General features: G+C 46.1%; 1 protein-coding gene across 2 annotated transcripts in view; it reads right to left on the bottom strand.

Annotated features, from left to right (window-relative positions):
* The window catches only part of ACOT9 (acyl-CoA thioesterase 9), a 32,164-nt gene that overhangs the window by 3,503 nt on the left and 15,326 nt on the right, over positions 1-13,335 (bottom strand). For both annotated transcript variants that reach the window (XM_083172004.1, XM_083172005.1), the window contains 7 exons: positions 11,752-11,825; positions 8,941-9,008; positions 8,070-8,181; positions 6,171-6,261; positions 5,204-5,289; positions 4,039-4,126; positions 313-463 (listed from right to left, as the gene is read on the bottom strand). In XM_083172004.1, coding sequence (XP_083028130.1) covers positions 313-463; positions 4,039-4,126; positions 5,204-5,289; positions 6,171-6,261; positions 8,070-8,181; positions 8,941-9,008; positions 11,752-11,825 — 670 coding nt within the window. The remainder of the gene's footprint in view (positions 1-312; positions 464-4,038; positions 4,127-5,203; positions 5,290-6,170; positions 6,262-8,069; positions 8,182-8,940; positions 9,009-11,751; positions 11,826-13,335) is intronic.

Genomic DNA, 13,335 nt, shown 5'->3' with positions numbered 1-13,335 from the left:
GAGGCAGCACTTGGAGCGGGCGCTGTCTCTAGGGTACCCATTCACAATGCACAGCAACCCGGGTCAGAGCTGTGTTGTGACCATGGTTGAAATGCCGGGTTGCTCAACCCGGCAAATTGGTCAATGGTGCTTTCACACCACAGATCAGCCCAGGCTGACACGGCAATAACCCGGGTTGCTTTGATGGTCTGAAAGGGGTATAAATGATTTTTTTTTTAAATGGTGTTGATGGGGCGGGGGGGTTGAAGTATTTAGGTTGTCTATTTATATCTCTATTGATTCCAAAATGACTGTGTACACTCGTGTACTCACCTCCGTATGTCTTTGGAACAAGTTGCGGCACTTCTTTATCCGACATGTATGTAAAGTGGAAAATGTTGGTTGTGTGATGCTCTCTGGTGATTGGATCTGACACTTCGCTGTGCACTCTGATCTGCATGTAATTATTCTCTGTGTAACACATCTACACAAAACAGGGAGCAAGACAGAAGCTGGTTATGACAGCACTGGATGACATGCAGATGTCTATAGGTACCAGCTTTATAATGGGAAGTGCAATTTCCCTTCGCTTCAATCATAGTAGATATTTATTATCTAACCAACTCAACCTTAATATCTGTACATTTAGATGCCTTCTTCAAAATACACTATTGCATTTATTAATAGGTCATAGAATTGGATGGCAGATCAGAATCACTTGTCCACCTATGTAAATACACCCATAAAAAGGTTCAATTTCATTTTTGGGGGGAGCTGATTAACCTACCAGTATATTTTTGGACTGTGGAATTAAACCCACACAAGCACAGGGAGACCAGTGGCGTATCTATGCTGTGGCAGCCCCCACGGCAGCTTGGGGGAGCTAGCGCCTGCAGGGCCCTGGGTGTAATTAAAGAGTCAAAGCTGCTGCTGCAGCAAGGAGCCCCAGGTCAGCGGTGTGCGTCGGGCTCGGCGGCTGGGCTGTGCTCCCATAGCACACAGAGTCTATTGCCTCCCAGATCCCCTGCAGCTGCCTGCTAGAGCTACATTTAGCTTCCCCGTCTCTGAAGGCTGCCCAGGCCAGCCATTTCAAATGGGGCCATGGCTCGTGAGCTCTGATTGGTTAACGAATTGGTGCCGCATTTGAAATGGCCGGGCAGCCGCGGAGATGCAGAAGCTAAATGTATCACGCAGCTGCAGGGACTCTGGCAAGCAGTGGCAGGCTGCCATGTGCCCCCCTTTCCATTAGATTTATGTCTAGTAACACTGGGGTAGATTTACGAAGTGGCGTTGATGTGTAAATGCGCTATCCCCATGCGCTGAAGCAGGGGATAGTGCATCGCCTAATCTATGAAACCTGCGTTGCCGGTGTCCTAACGGCGGCGATGGGAGGGCGGGGACATAGCGCAAGTACTAATACAAGTACGGCGCTTAGCGGTCAAACCTGATTTACGATTCGCCGCTATCCTCCTCCCGGCGGCTAAGCGCTGCTGTCTGCTACGCCAGTCAGATCTGGCGTTGTTCACTTCGTTTTTAACTTTTTTTTTTTCAATCCAAACAAGCTTTATTGGTCATAATGTTTTGGTCAGTCCGGCAGCAGCCGTGTCAGTTTCCTCGGCAGCACTACTCTTCACTGTCTCCTGTCATTGCAAGGTGTGTTGCCGGGGTTAAAGGGTTATGGTCATATTTATGTGTTTGTGTTTAATCTAATTTTCGTGTTGTATTATTTTTTTTGTGGGGAATTTGTTTAATGTATATTACGGTGCACATACATATCTATATTATTGTTTATTTTAGAGTTTATTGTTTTTGTGTATGTAGGTGACGCGCGCGCACCACTGACTTCCCCCCCGTCTGCCTTTGTAAACCGCGCATGCGCCGGATACCAACGCGAGACCAAGATATCCGGCGCATGCGCAGAAGACGCCGCCGGACGCCTGCGCGTCATTCGTTATGGGACGGAGCGTATCCCCGGCAGGAGGGGATAACGCACTTCCATAACGTGCGGCCAGACAATAATAAATACGGGCGAAAGGCAGGTTCTCTTCACCACGATAAAGTGGTGAAGCGAACCTGCGCCCTTAAGGAACGATACAGGACTATTAATAAATCTACCCCACTATGTCTGCGTGTGGCCGGGAAGGATCACCTGACAGCCGGGATGTATCTTCTTCCTGCCTCCCCAGCTGTCAGTGTCAGGCAGTGGCTCAGTCACTGCTGTGACCAGCCGCATAGGAGAGCTCTGAGAGGGGGCAGGGCTAATGGGGCTTAGCAGGGCTCCATGAGGGTCGACCATTAGTGGGGCTCCATGAGGGGGGGGGGGGATCACGCTAACGCTGAGCTCCGATCAGGGAGCTCAGCATTCAGTCAGCAAATGGGAACAGACAGTGGAGCAGTGGCACGCTGGTCGTCAGAGCAAAGAGCAGAAATGCAGCAGCAAACACTTCCTGGATGTCAGGCTGCGCGCCACTGTGCAGGGGAGCAAGCTGCTGTCAAGGAACATCCACAGAACCGGGGTCCAGTTTAAAAAACAGGTAATCTTTCTGGCTATGGGGAGAGATGGGGCTACGAGGTGGACACAAGGGGGCTTGGACAACAGCCTGGGGAAATCGGTCAATTTGCTCTCCAGCATGCTATATATATATATATATATATATATATATACACACACACACACACACACACACACCTGTATATAGACACTCATGTGTATATACTGAATATATATATACACAGATAACAGTAGGAGCCGGCACCCAGAGACTGACACGCTGAACTTCATAAGGTGAAAACGGTGATGTTTATTCCATCAAAAATCTACGTTTCGGGGACCGTGTCCCCTTCATCAGGATAACAGTGTAATGAAAATGTGCACGTATAAGTACATCCATCTTAGTAAGTGGATGTACTTATACGTGCACATTTTCATTACACTGTTATCCTGATGAAGGGGACACGGTCCCCGAAACGTAGATTTTTGATGGAATAAACGAAGTTCAGCGTGTCAGTCTCTGGGTGCCGGCTCCTACTGTTATCTGTATATTGGGGATGATCTCCCTTGTTCCAGGCATATATATATATATATATATATATATATATATATATATATATATATATATAATATATTAGCGATGTGCAGACAAATTTAGTGGGCACAGCGTGAGATGGGACCCAACAAGTGGAGCGGCCTTGCCCTTTCGTGAGCCCCCACCCGCAGACTAGCGCAGCAGTTGCAGTTTTGCAAAGTTTGAACTGCATCTGAGAATTAAACCCTTTATCAGGTATCTGTGTTTTTAATAGTTATATCTATAAAGAGGCCAAATGTTTTGGTTTGAGTGTGAATTAATGTGTTACCCTATTATTTGTTTCTTTATAGTGTAAGAGGGGGGGGGGGGGGGGCACCAAAGCTTTTTTGGCAGGGGGGAGCAAAATTTATAGTTACACCACTGAGGGAGACTATACAAACTCCACACAGTTAAGGCACTAAGGTCATGGAAACCGAACACATGACCTCAGTACTGCGAGCCAGTAATGCTAACCGTTACACTAGCAGTACTGCCCGTCTCTAATTACTGAAGAAGCTGACTGCACTTGCAGCAGGACTGGTCATGTAATATCGGAGTTTATGGAACTGAAATATTTAATGGTCACAGTTTATTTATTTTTTTAAACCATATGCATTTTACATTTCACCTTTCTCAAACAATACAAACGCTCAAAACAATTGATACACAGCAAACTACATTCAACCGTTACAGTGTCAACAGTTTTGATTGGTTACAACAATGTGACTTAGTTTGTATAACATCTAAATAAATGCAAGATCAGTTCACAGCAGTATAGACAACAGATATAAAAACACAAACTTCACATAGACGACCGCTTGTTCCATCTAACATCAGTCTGCTCCCTAATTCTTAGCGCAGACTACATTACAGAATTAACCCGAGATCGGTTAATGAAATACATTTATTTGTCGATACATATTTTGCAGATGAAAATGCATCAGGCTGCCATCTAGGACTGTAATACCTAGATCATACCGAGAGAAGCCCCTACCTGAGAGGACAGGAACAGTAAGGATCCAAGCTCCACTGGTCTCTGAAACATGATGTCATCCACAGCTACGACATATGGTCTAGAACCCCTGGAAGACAAAGATCATTGTATTATACATATGTAGAGGAAGTTTAAGTGACTGTATTTTACCCGATTTCATAGGAGGGACACTGCAGTCACTGGAATCGGAAATGAAACAGGATAGCAACTGCAAACAGCACATAGAGAAGATAGCTACATTTGCTATGCTGCCCACCCGCTGTCACCCTAACTAACCAGGAGGATACCTGCTTGTTCCGGAACTGCAGTGACCATTTCCATCCCTGGACGCTGGGACGTGTGAGCCACTTTGCCTGGGCTTTATGCTGTTTTAAAGGTCTTCTTTTGTGAGTGCAGTTTATTAAATTAATTATATTTAATCTGCACTATTGCTTGTCTCTTGGTCTCCCACTTTAAAAAAGGGGAGTTTATTATTATTTTCAGATCCTTGACATAGGACTGGACTGGATTTATCTTATGGGACTTTTGATCCTGATTAAAAGGATAGTATTTTTTCAATTATTCCTGTGTGATTTTATATGGCCACCTTTTAAAGCTCTGGTGGAATTGTATTTCTTTGTATTCCGTTGTAACTGGAAATCAATAGTTTAATAGCACTTAAAATGTTGGTAGACCATACCGCTTTCTGTGAAATAAGTATTAACATAAGATTTGAAAAACTTTTTAACGTACGGACAAAGGAAAAGGTAACAGACATCTGGTGTAAACTGTGGTACTTTACTTGTGTACATGTAATGGTGCTACTTTGTGTGTGGATCTGCATATGCCTTCTGCTTCGTCCCCAGGTAATGAGACAAATTAACATGCCCTATTATGTAGTTCTTGCAGGTGCTGTTGTCTGCCTTTGAATAGCAAATCCCCAAACTAGTCCTCAAGAATGAATACCCGCCATCTCTACCCAATCATTCCAGAGTCCATAAACCGTCTGGACTTGAGCCTTGCTTTTGGAAAGCATTTTTTTTCTCCAATGTACTAAGAAGTTCCCTGACGTGTAGGAAGCAAAAGACAGGAACCTGGTCTACGCATACAGGACATTCCCAGTGTCTCTATCATAGTACATACATCTACTGGAAATAATCTGCCCATGTGAACACGGATAACTCACCCATAGGAACATGCAGTAGCCCATCCCAATTCATAAGCTTTCCTCATTAGAAAGCCTCCAAAGATTCTGTTGAAGATATTCCTTTGCTTAAGACAAGAAGAGGAACAGTGAAAACACACACACACACACACACACAGAAAACTGTTCAATGTATATGGAGTATAAAGCAAAGCAATCTCTGGGTGTAAATTTGTTCCAACGCTACAGTACATGCCTGCATACTCTGCCAGAACTTCTGGGAGACTCCCCAGTTTGGGGGTGTTCTCCCAGCTCCAGGAGAGTGGCTAACCTATCCAAACCCAGTATAGCAGAGGGGACCATATGCAACGTTCAGCACCATGCCACGTGGACCCTCCTGGATATCACAGAGGCAGGCAGCCAAAGTAAGCACATATGTTGCAGGAGTATAATAAAACAAGCTAAATATATGACAGAAGTGGTCTATTGATTTTCTTTTAATGTAAATGACAGAATTTAATGGTAGTCATTTACGGTTTGCAAACATACAGATATCTGCAGGTGATCCTAGTTTTCTGCACAGTAATATGTGAACACTGCTATGTCCATCAGGCAGGCACTGCTACGCAGCTACACAGGGGCGGAATCAGAAAAAAATAAAAAGGGGGCACTAGGAGAGGGGAAGAGGGGATTTGTATTTTGCGTTCTTTGTGCGCACGCCCCTGGAAATGGGCGTAGTCTCAAAGGGAAAACTATCTATAGGACAGGGAGAAGGCGATGCCTTGGTGAGGCAGAGGGTGACAGGAGAGAGGTTGACAGGTTGAGCTAATGCCTTGGTCTCCCTCCCCCCTGAATCTTCCTATGCATCCACAGGGGCCCACAGACATGGCTGTGCAGTCTGTACTAGCCTCTACCCCCTCTCGGGTCTCTGTCTGAATGGTTTCTCGCGGTACCAAAAAGGTCAGAAGCCACTGTGGTAAGTGATAACAGAGCAGCAAATGGGTAATACCTGTGGGTGACAGATCTCCAAGCCTTTGAGTTTGGCATCTTCCATCCACACTGAATTGAAAGGCAAAACGAGGCTTCTGAAGCTCACTGTCCTGTATGAAAACAGTACAAGAAAAGATCTGTAAAGAAATCTGGGAAATATAAAATATTACATAACGTTCCTTCTAGTCTTTTACAGTGGGGTTCCGCGACCTGCCCTTACGAAGACACCACCATAAGAACAGGACGTTGCGCCCCGCTGATCTTATGCTGACTTCTATTAGGGAAGGGTGGGTGGGCGTGAGGATGAGCACACTCTCCACTGGGTGTAAAGGTGACATGCAAGTATTTGAAAAACTATGTGTCGAGACCAGGGTTGAAATGCCAGGTTGCTCAATACGGGAATTTTGACAGTGGACTTTTCACACTGCACCTTGACCTGGGTTGGGGACGCAAGGACACGGCAATATCCCAGGTCGAGAGTGTTGTCTGAAAGCGGTATGAGTGAGCCGATATCCAGTCTTTTCTTGACTGCGCCTCATAACCTTACCTGCTTATTCGCATGTTTAAATGTAACCAATTTTTGGATCCTATTTATGACTTCTATGTTTTATAAATGTAATAGTCAGCATACACAATTAAATCATTTTACTTTACTTGTTTGTTTTTTCTCTTGATTTTGTTCTAAATCAAGTGGTGGGTTATTGTGTAAACTATAAATATTTAGATATAAATGAATAGAAAAAAAAACACAGATTTCATATTTCATAAATTATGATCGCTCAGCAAGATCACTCAGCAAACAGTGCCAGCGATGTGTGCTGAGCGATCTGTCAGGTCCAGTGTCCTCCGGTGAGAACAATGACCCTTAATTGGAGATTAAGTAGATTCATCCAACATGCTGGATATTAATCTCCAGGTGATAGCGACACGCGGAGCACTTCTAAACAATCTAGTGAGATCGCTTAGAAAATGCCCTGAAATTGCCCCATGTGTAGGCCCCCATAAGATCTCTGCACGTTACATTTGCCCCAACATTGTTTTGTCCATTTGCTTGCTATTTTTGCTTCACTTACAAAACATGAATCAGGCCCTTTGTTCCATATAAGTGCACTTCACACAATCTTTTAGGGGCAAATTGACAAGGAACATCACAGCCATTATAAGTGCTGACGGGGAACCAGATACTTCCTCCATATAAAACATTTCCTCCATAAACTGGAACATCAGATGCTCAATGGTCACTTTGACCTCTCTATAATCCTATTCTGTCTCAGAATGAGCGACAGCCTAAAGGCCCCCATACACTAGGGCGACTTGTCCTTAGGACAAGTCGCCCCCGACTTCCCCCTGAGCTTCCCCGGCTGCTCCCCGGGGGAGCTTGATTAGATTGGCACTTGATGTGCCATTTTTTACATGTGATAAATCGTCTCGATTTATCACATGTAGAAAACCCGGGGAGCAGGGGGGGGGGAAAGGGGGGCTGGTGGGGGGGGGGGGGGGGGGGCTGGTGGGAGCAGGGGGGCTGGGGACGCTGCGGGGGACACGACTGTGTCCCCCGCTGCTGGGGACGCTGCGGGGGACAGCGTCTGTGCGGCGAGGCGGTAGAGGGAGCAGGGGGGGCTGGGGACGCTGCGGGGGACACGTCTGTGTCCCCCTCTGCTGGGGACGCTGCGGGGGACAGCGTCTGTGCGGCGAGGCGGTAGAGGGAGCAGGGGGGGGCTGGGGACGCTGCGGGGGACACTCATCTCTTTAAATACTCTAAAATGGAGGTTTTTCTGCCCCCACCTGCTCCAAACCTAAACTGGATGAGATTAACATTTATAAACAGAGGTTCTCTTGCCCTGGTCTTTCTAAAGTCAAATAAGCAGGTTTGGTATTTATGGCATTATTTGCCTGTCATGTATGACCTCACACATACCTTGTATCTAATGTGTTGAGAAACATGTCGTGAACAATCTTCCTTTCCTCCGCTGTTGGAGCCATTTTCAGTAAGGATGCCGTGCTGAATTCAACTCTCCTCAGTTTGTTCACTGGGGAAAATACAAAACAGTTATAACTAGGGATGGCCATCGACCATCGATGATTCAAAATCATTAATGGTTTATGTTGAATACTTGAACCAGATGAATTCCCTACATCGATGGCAAAGGAGAACCGATTTTTTTCCCCCCAAGGTGCCGGGACACTGAACATAGCTCCGCCCCCAACACCCGTAAGACCCCCCCCAGCTCTGATTGGCCCGTGTGCCATTTAGTCAAAGATTATGGATAACCCTTGACAGCTAAAACTATCGATGGTTATCCATCAGATAGTTTACAACTATAGATGGCGGGTTGTAGAATCACCATCGATGGCCATCCCTAGTTATAATTGTAGAGTAGAAAAACGATGAGAATGGGGATGGAAGGGGGGGGGGGGTTGGGGGAGGGAATACAAACACCAGAAAGCTGGTAGAGGAAAAAGGATTAAACTCTAAACGGCTCCTAGAGAGCACGAAAGTGAAGACAACTTCTATGTCTAGGAATACAGGTACCAGGAATCTGTGTCAGCTTGTGAGACATTCTGCACAATCTCCATATTATTATTGTTTATTTATATGGCACCTCAAGTGTTCCATAACGTCCAGCAATACATAAATCTATACATATACATATACAAATCCATACATATACAAATGTAAAATAATACCATAGCTCATTAATATCGGGAAAACTGCCTACAATCATGTGACTTCTGTAGAGAACATTAGCATAATCAGATACTAAACCAGCAAACAGAAAACCACATACACTCTCCTTGCTTGAACAGTTCTTCCTCTTCTGTTCCATCAGGAATTAATGGATTAACAAATGCTGGCCTGAGGGAGGTAATAGAAAAGGGTAGATGAGAGATGACCTCTGGTAGTCATAGCAAACATCTAGAAAAGTAGGCAATCCTATGAATACTTGTTAATCTTGGCCAAACTAGATTGTGGTAATTACATACATTAAAGGTCAAAAGGTGAAATATGTATTAAACAAATGCTTACACATTATTTTTGCTACTTCTTTAAAGGGACCCCAGTGGCTTCTTTATTAGAGCTTACATACAGTAAACTGTAATACTCCTATTACACCGCCGCAAAAACCTGGGTTTTTCCCTTGTGGACCCATGTCAGCGGCAGTGTAAAAGGGGTTAACCCGTGGCCCTTTACATGGGACTTCTACCCACGTCCTGACCAGGGTAGAACACAGGCAGGACCTGGGTAGAGGGCAGTGTAAATGGGTATGCCGGGACATCTGACCTGGCTCCCGTTAAGAGCAATGGGGGAAGCCCAACCTCCAGACCGCAGCGTATTGGGCACACACAGCCTCCACTGCTGTACTCTGCAGACCACAGCGCAGGCAGGGAGGAGGTAAATGGATGCCTGTGTGCAGCATCCATTCACCTCGCAGACGGGGGGCTGGTGCACAGGGGCTGGGGGCAGCCCAGCAGCTTACCTTGGTGCTGGGCTTGCCCCCAGCGCAACGATCGGCGGTCCCGGCACTTGGAGATGATGTCATCTCCAAGCGCCGACCCAGTTTACACTGCGGGTAGGCACCACAGTGTAAACGGTGCAAATCCCAGATCCGACCTGGCCTGGATCCATGTTCCAAATACCGGGTTGGATCCGGGATTTGGGTGTAAAACGAGTATTAATCGTCACATTGCAGTGTTCATTCTAGCAGCCTGCACCTGTCAAAACCTGCACAGTTCCTCTGATTCAGAAAGTGAGAAATTTGGTAAGAAATCTCCTGGTTTTTTAAAGCGGCAATCATTTACACTGCAAAATCAAACTGGTTTTGTAGTGTAAATAATTGCCGCTTTTAAAAATACCTGGAGATTTCTTACCCAGTCTCTCACTTTCTGAATCACTCATAAAATTTCCCCCTCTGTGTTGATTTTTCTAGCACAATGTGGTCTCTATATCCGTACTGAAAAACAGACCAAACTGTGCTAAAAGTATCACAGCAGAGTGACACCCAGGGCAGGAAACAGCAACTGCAGGGTTCTAGAATAAACAGTATATCATTTACAACAATATCAAGAAGTGCCATAACAGATTTACTCTGTATTTATAGCTATATCTATATAGCAGCATACACTTAAAGGGTGTAGACACTGAGATTTTGGCAGGAAATTTTGACCAGATAGAAGGTTAGGCAAAATCTCCCAGTGTTTCTCCTGCTTAGATGCTGATGCTAAGTCAGTATCACCTAACATGGATTGTGCAGGCAAGGCAATTTTGACTGGAACATAAGGGGTGTACACATGGGCTGTTGCTGGGAGATTTTGACTAAGCGATTTTGCTTAGTCAAAATCTCCCAGTCGAGGGTGCTGGACGGGGTCCCGACAGGCATTCACCCGACGTCGGGATCCTGACTGTCAAAACACCGACAGCCGGGTTCCCGATGGCCACCCGCTATTTTCCCTCGTGGGGGTCCACGACCCTCATAGAGGGAAAATAGAATAGGTGGCTCGCCTAGCATAGCGAGCCACCGTGCCCACAGCGTGGCGAGCGCAGCGAGCCCGCAAGGGGCTCAGTTGCGCTCACCATGCTGTCTGGGTCCGGCCAGTCGGTATCCCGATGTTGAGATAATGACTGTCGGGATCCCGACTGTCGGACCCCTATACCACACCCCCAGTCGCTGCCGGTATAAGCCAGCAGCAGCCCACGTGTACAGCCGATAGACACTGCAGTGTCTAGCAAGAATATTCTTGCCTGCATTGTCTATTCGGCTGGGCAAAAGTGATGCTGCGGGGCCGACCATTGCTATCGCCCGATGTGTACAAGCGGGGTGAAGCAGGGACACAGTCTAAAGCGATTTTGACAATGTAGTATCGCCGTGTGTGTACACAGCTATAGACTATCATTAGTTAGACAAAATCGCTTAGTGAAAATTTCCAGTGAATCTAGCCAAAATCGCTTAGTCAAAATTGTCCATTAGCCAATATCTCACTGTGTGAACGGGGCTTTACAGGCTGGGCAAAGATCAACTCCAGCTACTGTCTGATTTGTCTACTACAAAGATTTTTTGGTAATTAGACTAGACCAGGAAGCTTTCATCCTTCCACACCACGCTGGAGCGATTCCAGGCTGTCCAGGTGCAAACAAACACAGAGAAGATCTTTATTGTTAGCACCGTAAACCCCTTTCACATCCTTAAGCCGGGTCAGACCCTGGATCTTGATCCTGGGTCCGACGCTTTCACATTAAACCCAGGTCTTCCATTATACAGAGGCGACCTGGGTATAACCCTTCTAATAAACCTGGGTCAAATGACAAGGGTTATAAGCTTTGGTGCACCACACCTCAACCCCGGTGGACACATCAGCAAACCAGCAATAACCTGGATCCAAGGTGGTGTGAAAGGGGTACAAGATGCCAAGTAGGCTGAATAATGGGGTTCAATGGATTCTTTCCAATTCTAAATGATCATAGAACTTTATGGGCTTCAGGTTGGCAACTGTAATAATTTTCTCTATATACTGGCGATATGCTCTTCTCACACTAATACCAGAGGGAGACAATGCTGACAAGTATGTGTGATTTGTGTATTATAAGTAACCAGTGCATTCACCTCTTATTCTCTGGATCTCTGGCCACCATAACGAATGTTGCATCGAGCACTGGGCTATAAACACCATCATGGAGCTATAATAACAAAGGAATAGGAGACAGAACAGATACAACAGCTGGTCATCACACATCATAAATGGCAAGCCTTGTGTGAGGAATTGTTCCCCGACAAGGATGAGGGGTATATTTACTAAGCCTTGGAGAGAGATTTAGGGCTAGATTTATTATAGCGGCACTACGCGGCTATAACAGTTCCTGCTTCGCCTCATCTTGTACTAACATCTTGTCTGCTGCAGCAGGGGAACGCTAACTCCCCCCTCCAGGGATGTCCCCTCCTGGAGACAGTGCATCAGTTAATACTGATGCGCTGTCTCCTTCCCCCTGGCTGGCTGACTGCGCATGCGCGAGATCTTGCTACTCACGCGAGATCCCCAGCGCAGCTCAGAGCCAGCAGCAGGGACAGCGCTGTCCCTGCTGTGGGCATAGGGCATCGCCGCCTGCAGCTGTCGGAGTCCATAGCTGCAGGTGGCGGAACGGTCAGCGATGCTGACCGTTCATAAATTGGGCAGGAGGACAGTACGAAATATCGTAGCTGCACTATGCCTCCTGCTCCACAGCGCCGCATGCTAGACACCCTCGGCGGGTGTCATAGATCAGAGGAAGGGCTATCCCCTGCTTTAGCGCATGGGGATAGCGCATATGCCCCCTGACCACTTCATAAGTCTACCCCTTAGTACCTACCAATCAGTTCTAGACTGCCATGTTACAGGCTGTATGGAGAAATGATGGTGAACAGCTGACTGGCTGGTATCTTCTCTGAACTACGTGCGTGGAGCCTATACAGACCTTTAGATTGAAGAAGTAAAAGCGATAACCTTACTATAGACAATGTAGGAGTTATTCGTATAGGCATCATGAAGTAGCTAGAAGGGCAGGGATCTGTCATCAGGCTAAACAAGACACATACAGGAAAACCTCAAGTGGCACCGTGCAATGGGGGTTACTCCGATTCACTCAGAAAGGCACAATCACTCTCTAATGGACAAAACCTTATGCACTGCAGGTGGGGCTGATGTAACATGTGCAGAGAGTTAGATTTGGGTGGGGGGTGTACTTTAAACTGATATCTATATTGCAGTGTAAAAATAAAGCAGCCAGTATTTACCCTGCACAGAAACAATAAACACCCAAATCTAACGCTCTCTGCACATGTTGCATCAGCCCCACCTGCAGTGCACATGGTTTTATCCACTAGAGAGAGTGATTGTACCTTTCCGAGTGAACCAGAATAACCCCCGATATCCTGGCCGTGAGTAGGAGTCATACAGATGACAGTAATAAGGTAAAACAGTCAATAGGTCATATGATGACAATGGAAATGGTTGACATACCTTAGGTGGACATGGTCAAACGTTCAACACAAGCAAAATGTCGACATGAAAAAGGTCAACATGAGTGTTACAAGTTTTTTTGGTGTCTATGTTGTCATGGATAACGTATAAGTGTAATATGTGCGCTTGCTACACTCGGCACATTATTATTTATTTATTAACAGTTTCTTATATAGCGCACACATATTCTGCAG

The sequence above is a fragment of the Crinia signifera genome, chromosome 2 (genome assembly GCF_055691185.1).
Source record: "Crinia signifera chromosome 2, ASM5569118v1, whole genome shotgun sequence".
NCBI classification, from domain to species: domain Eukaryota; kingdom Metazoa; phylum Chordata; class Amphibia; order Anura; family Myobatrachidae; genus Crinia; species Crinia signifera.
This window is presented reverse-complemented; position numbering and strand designations above follow the sequence as displayed.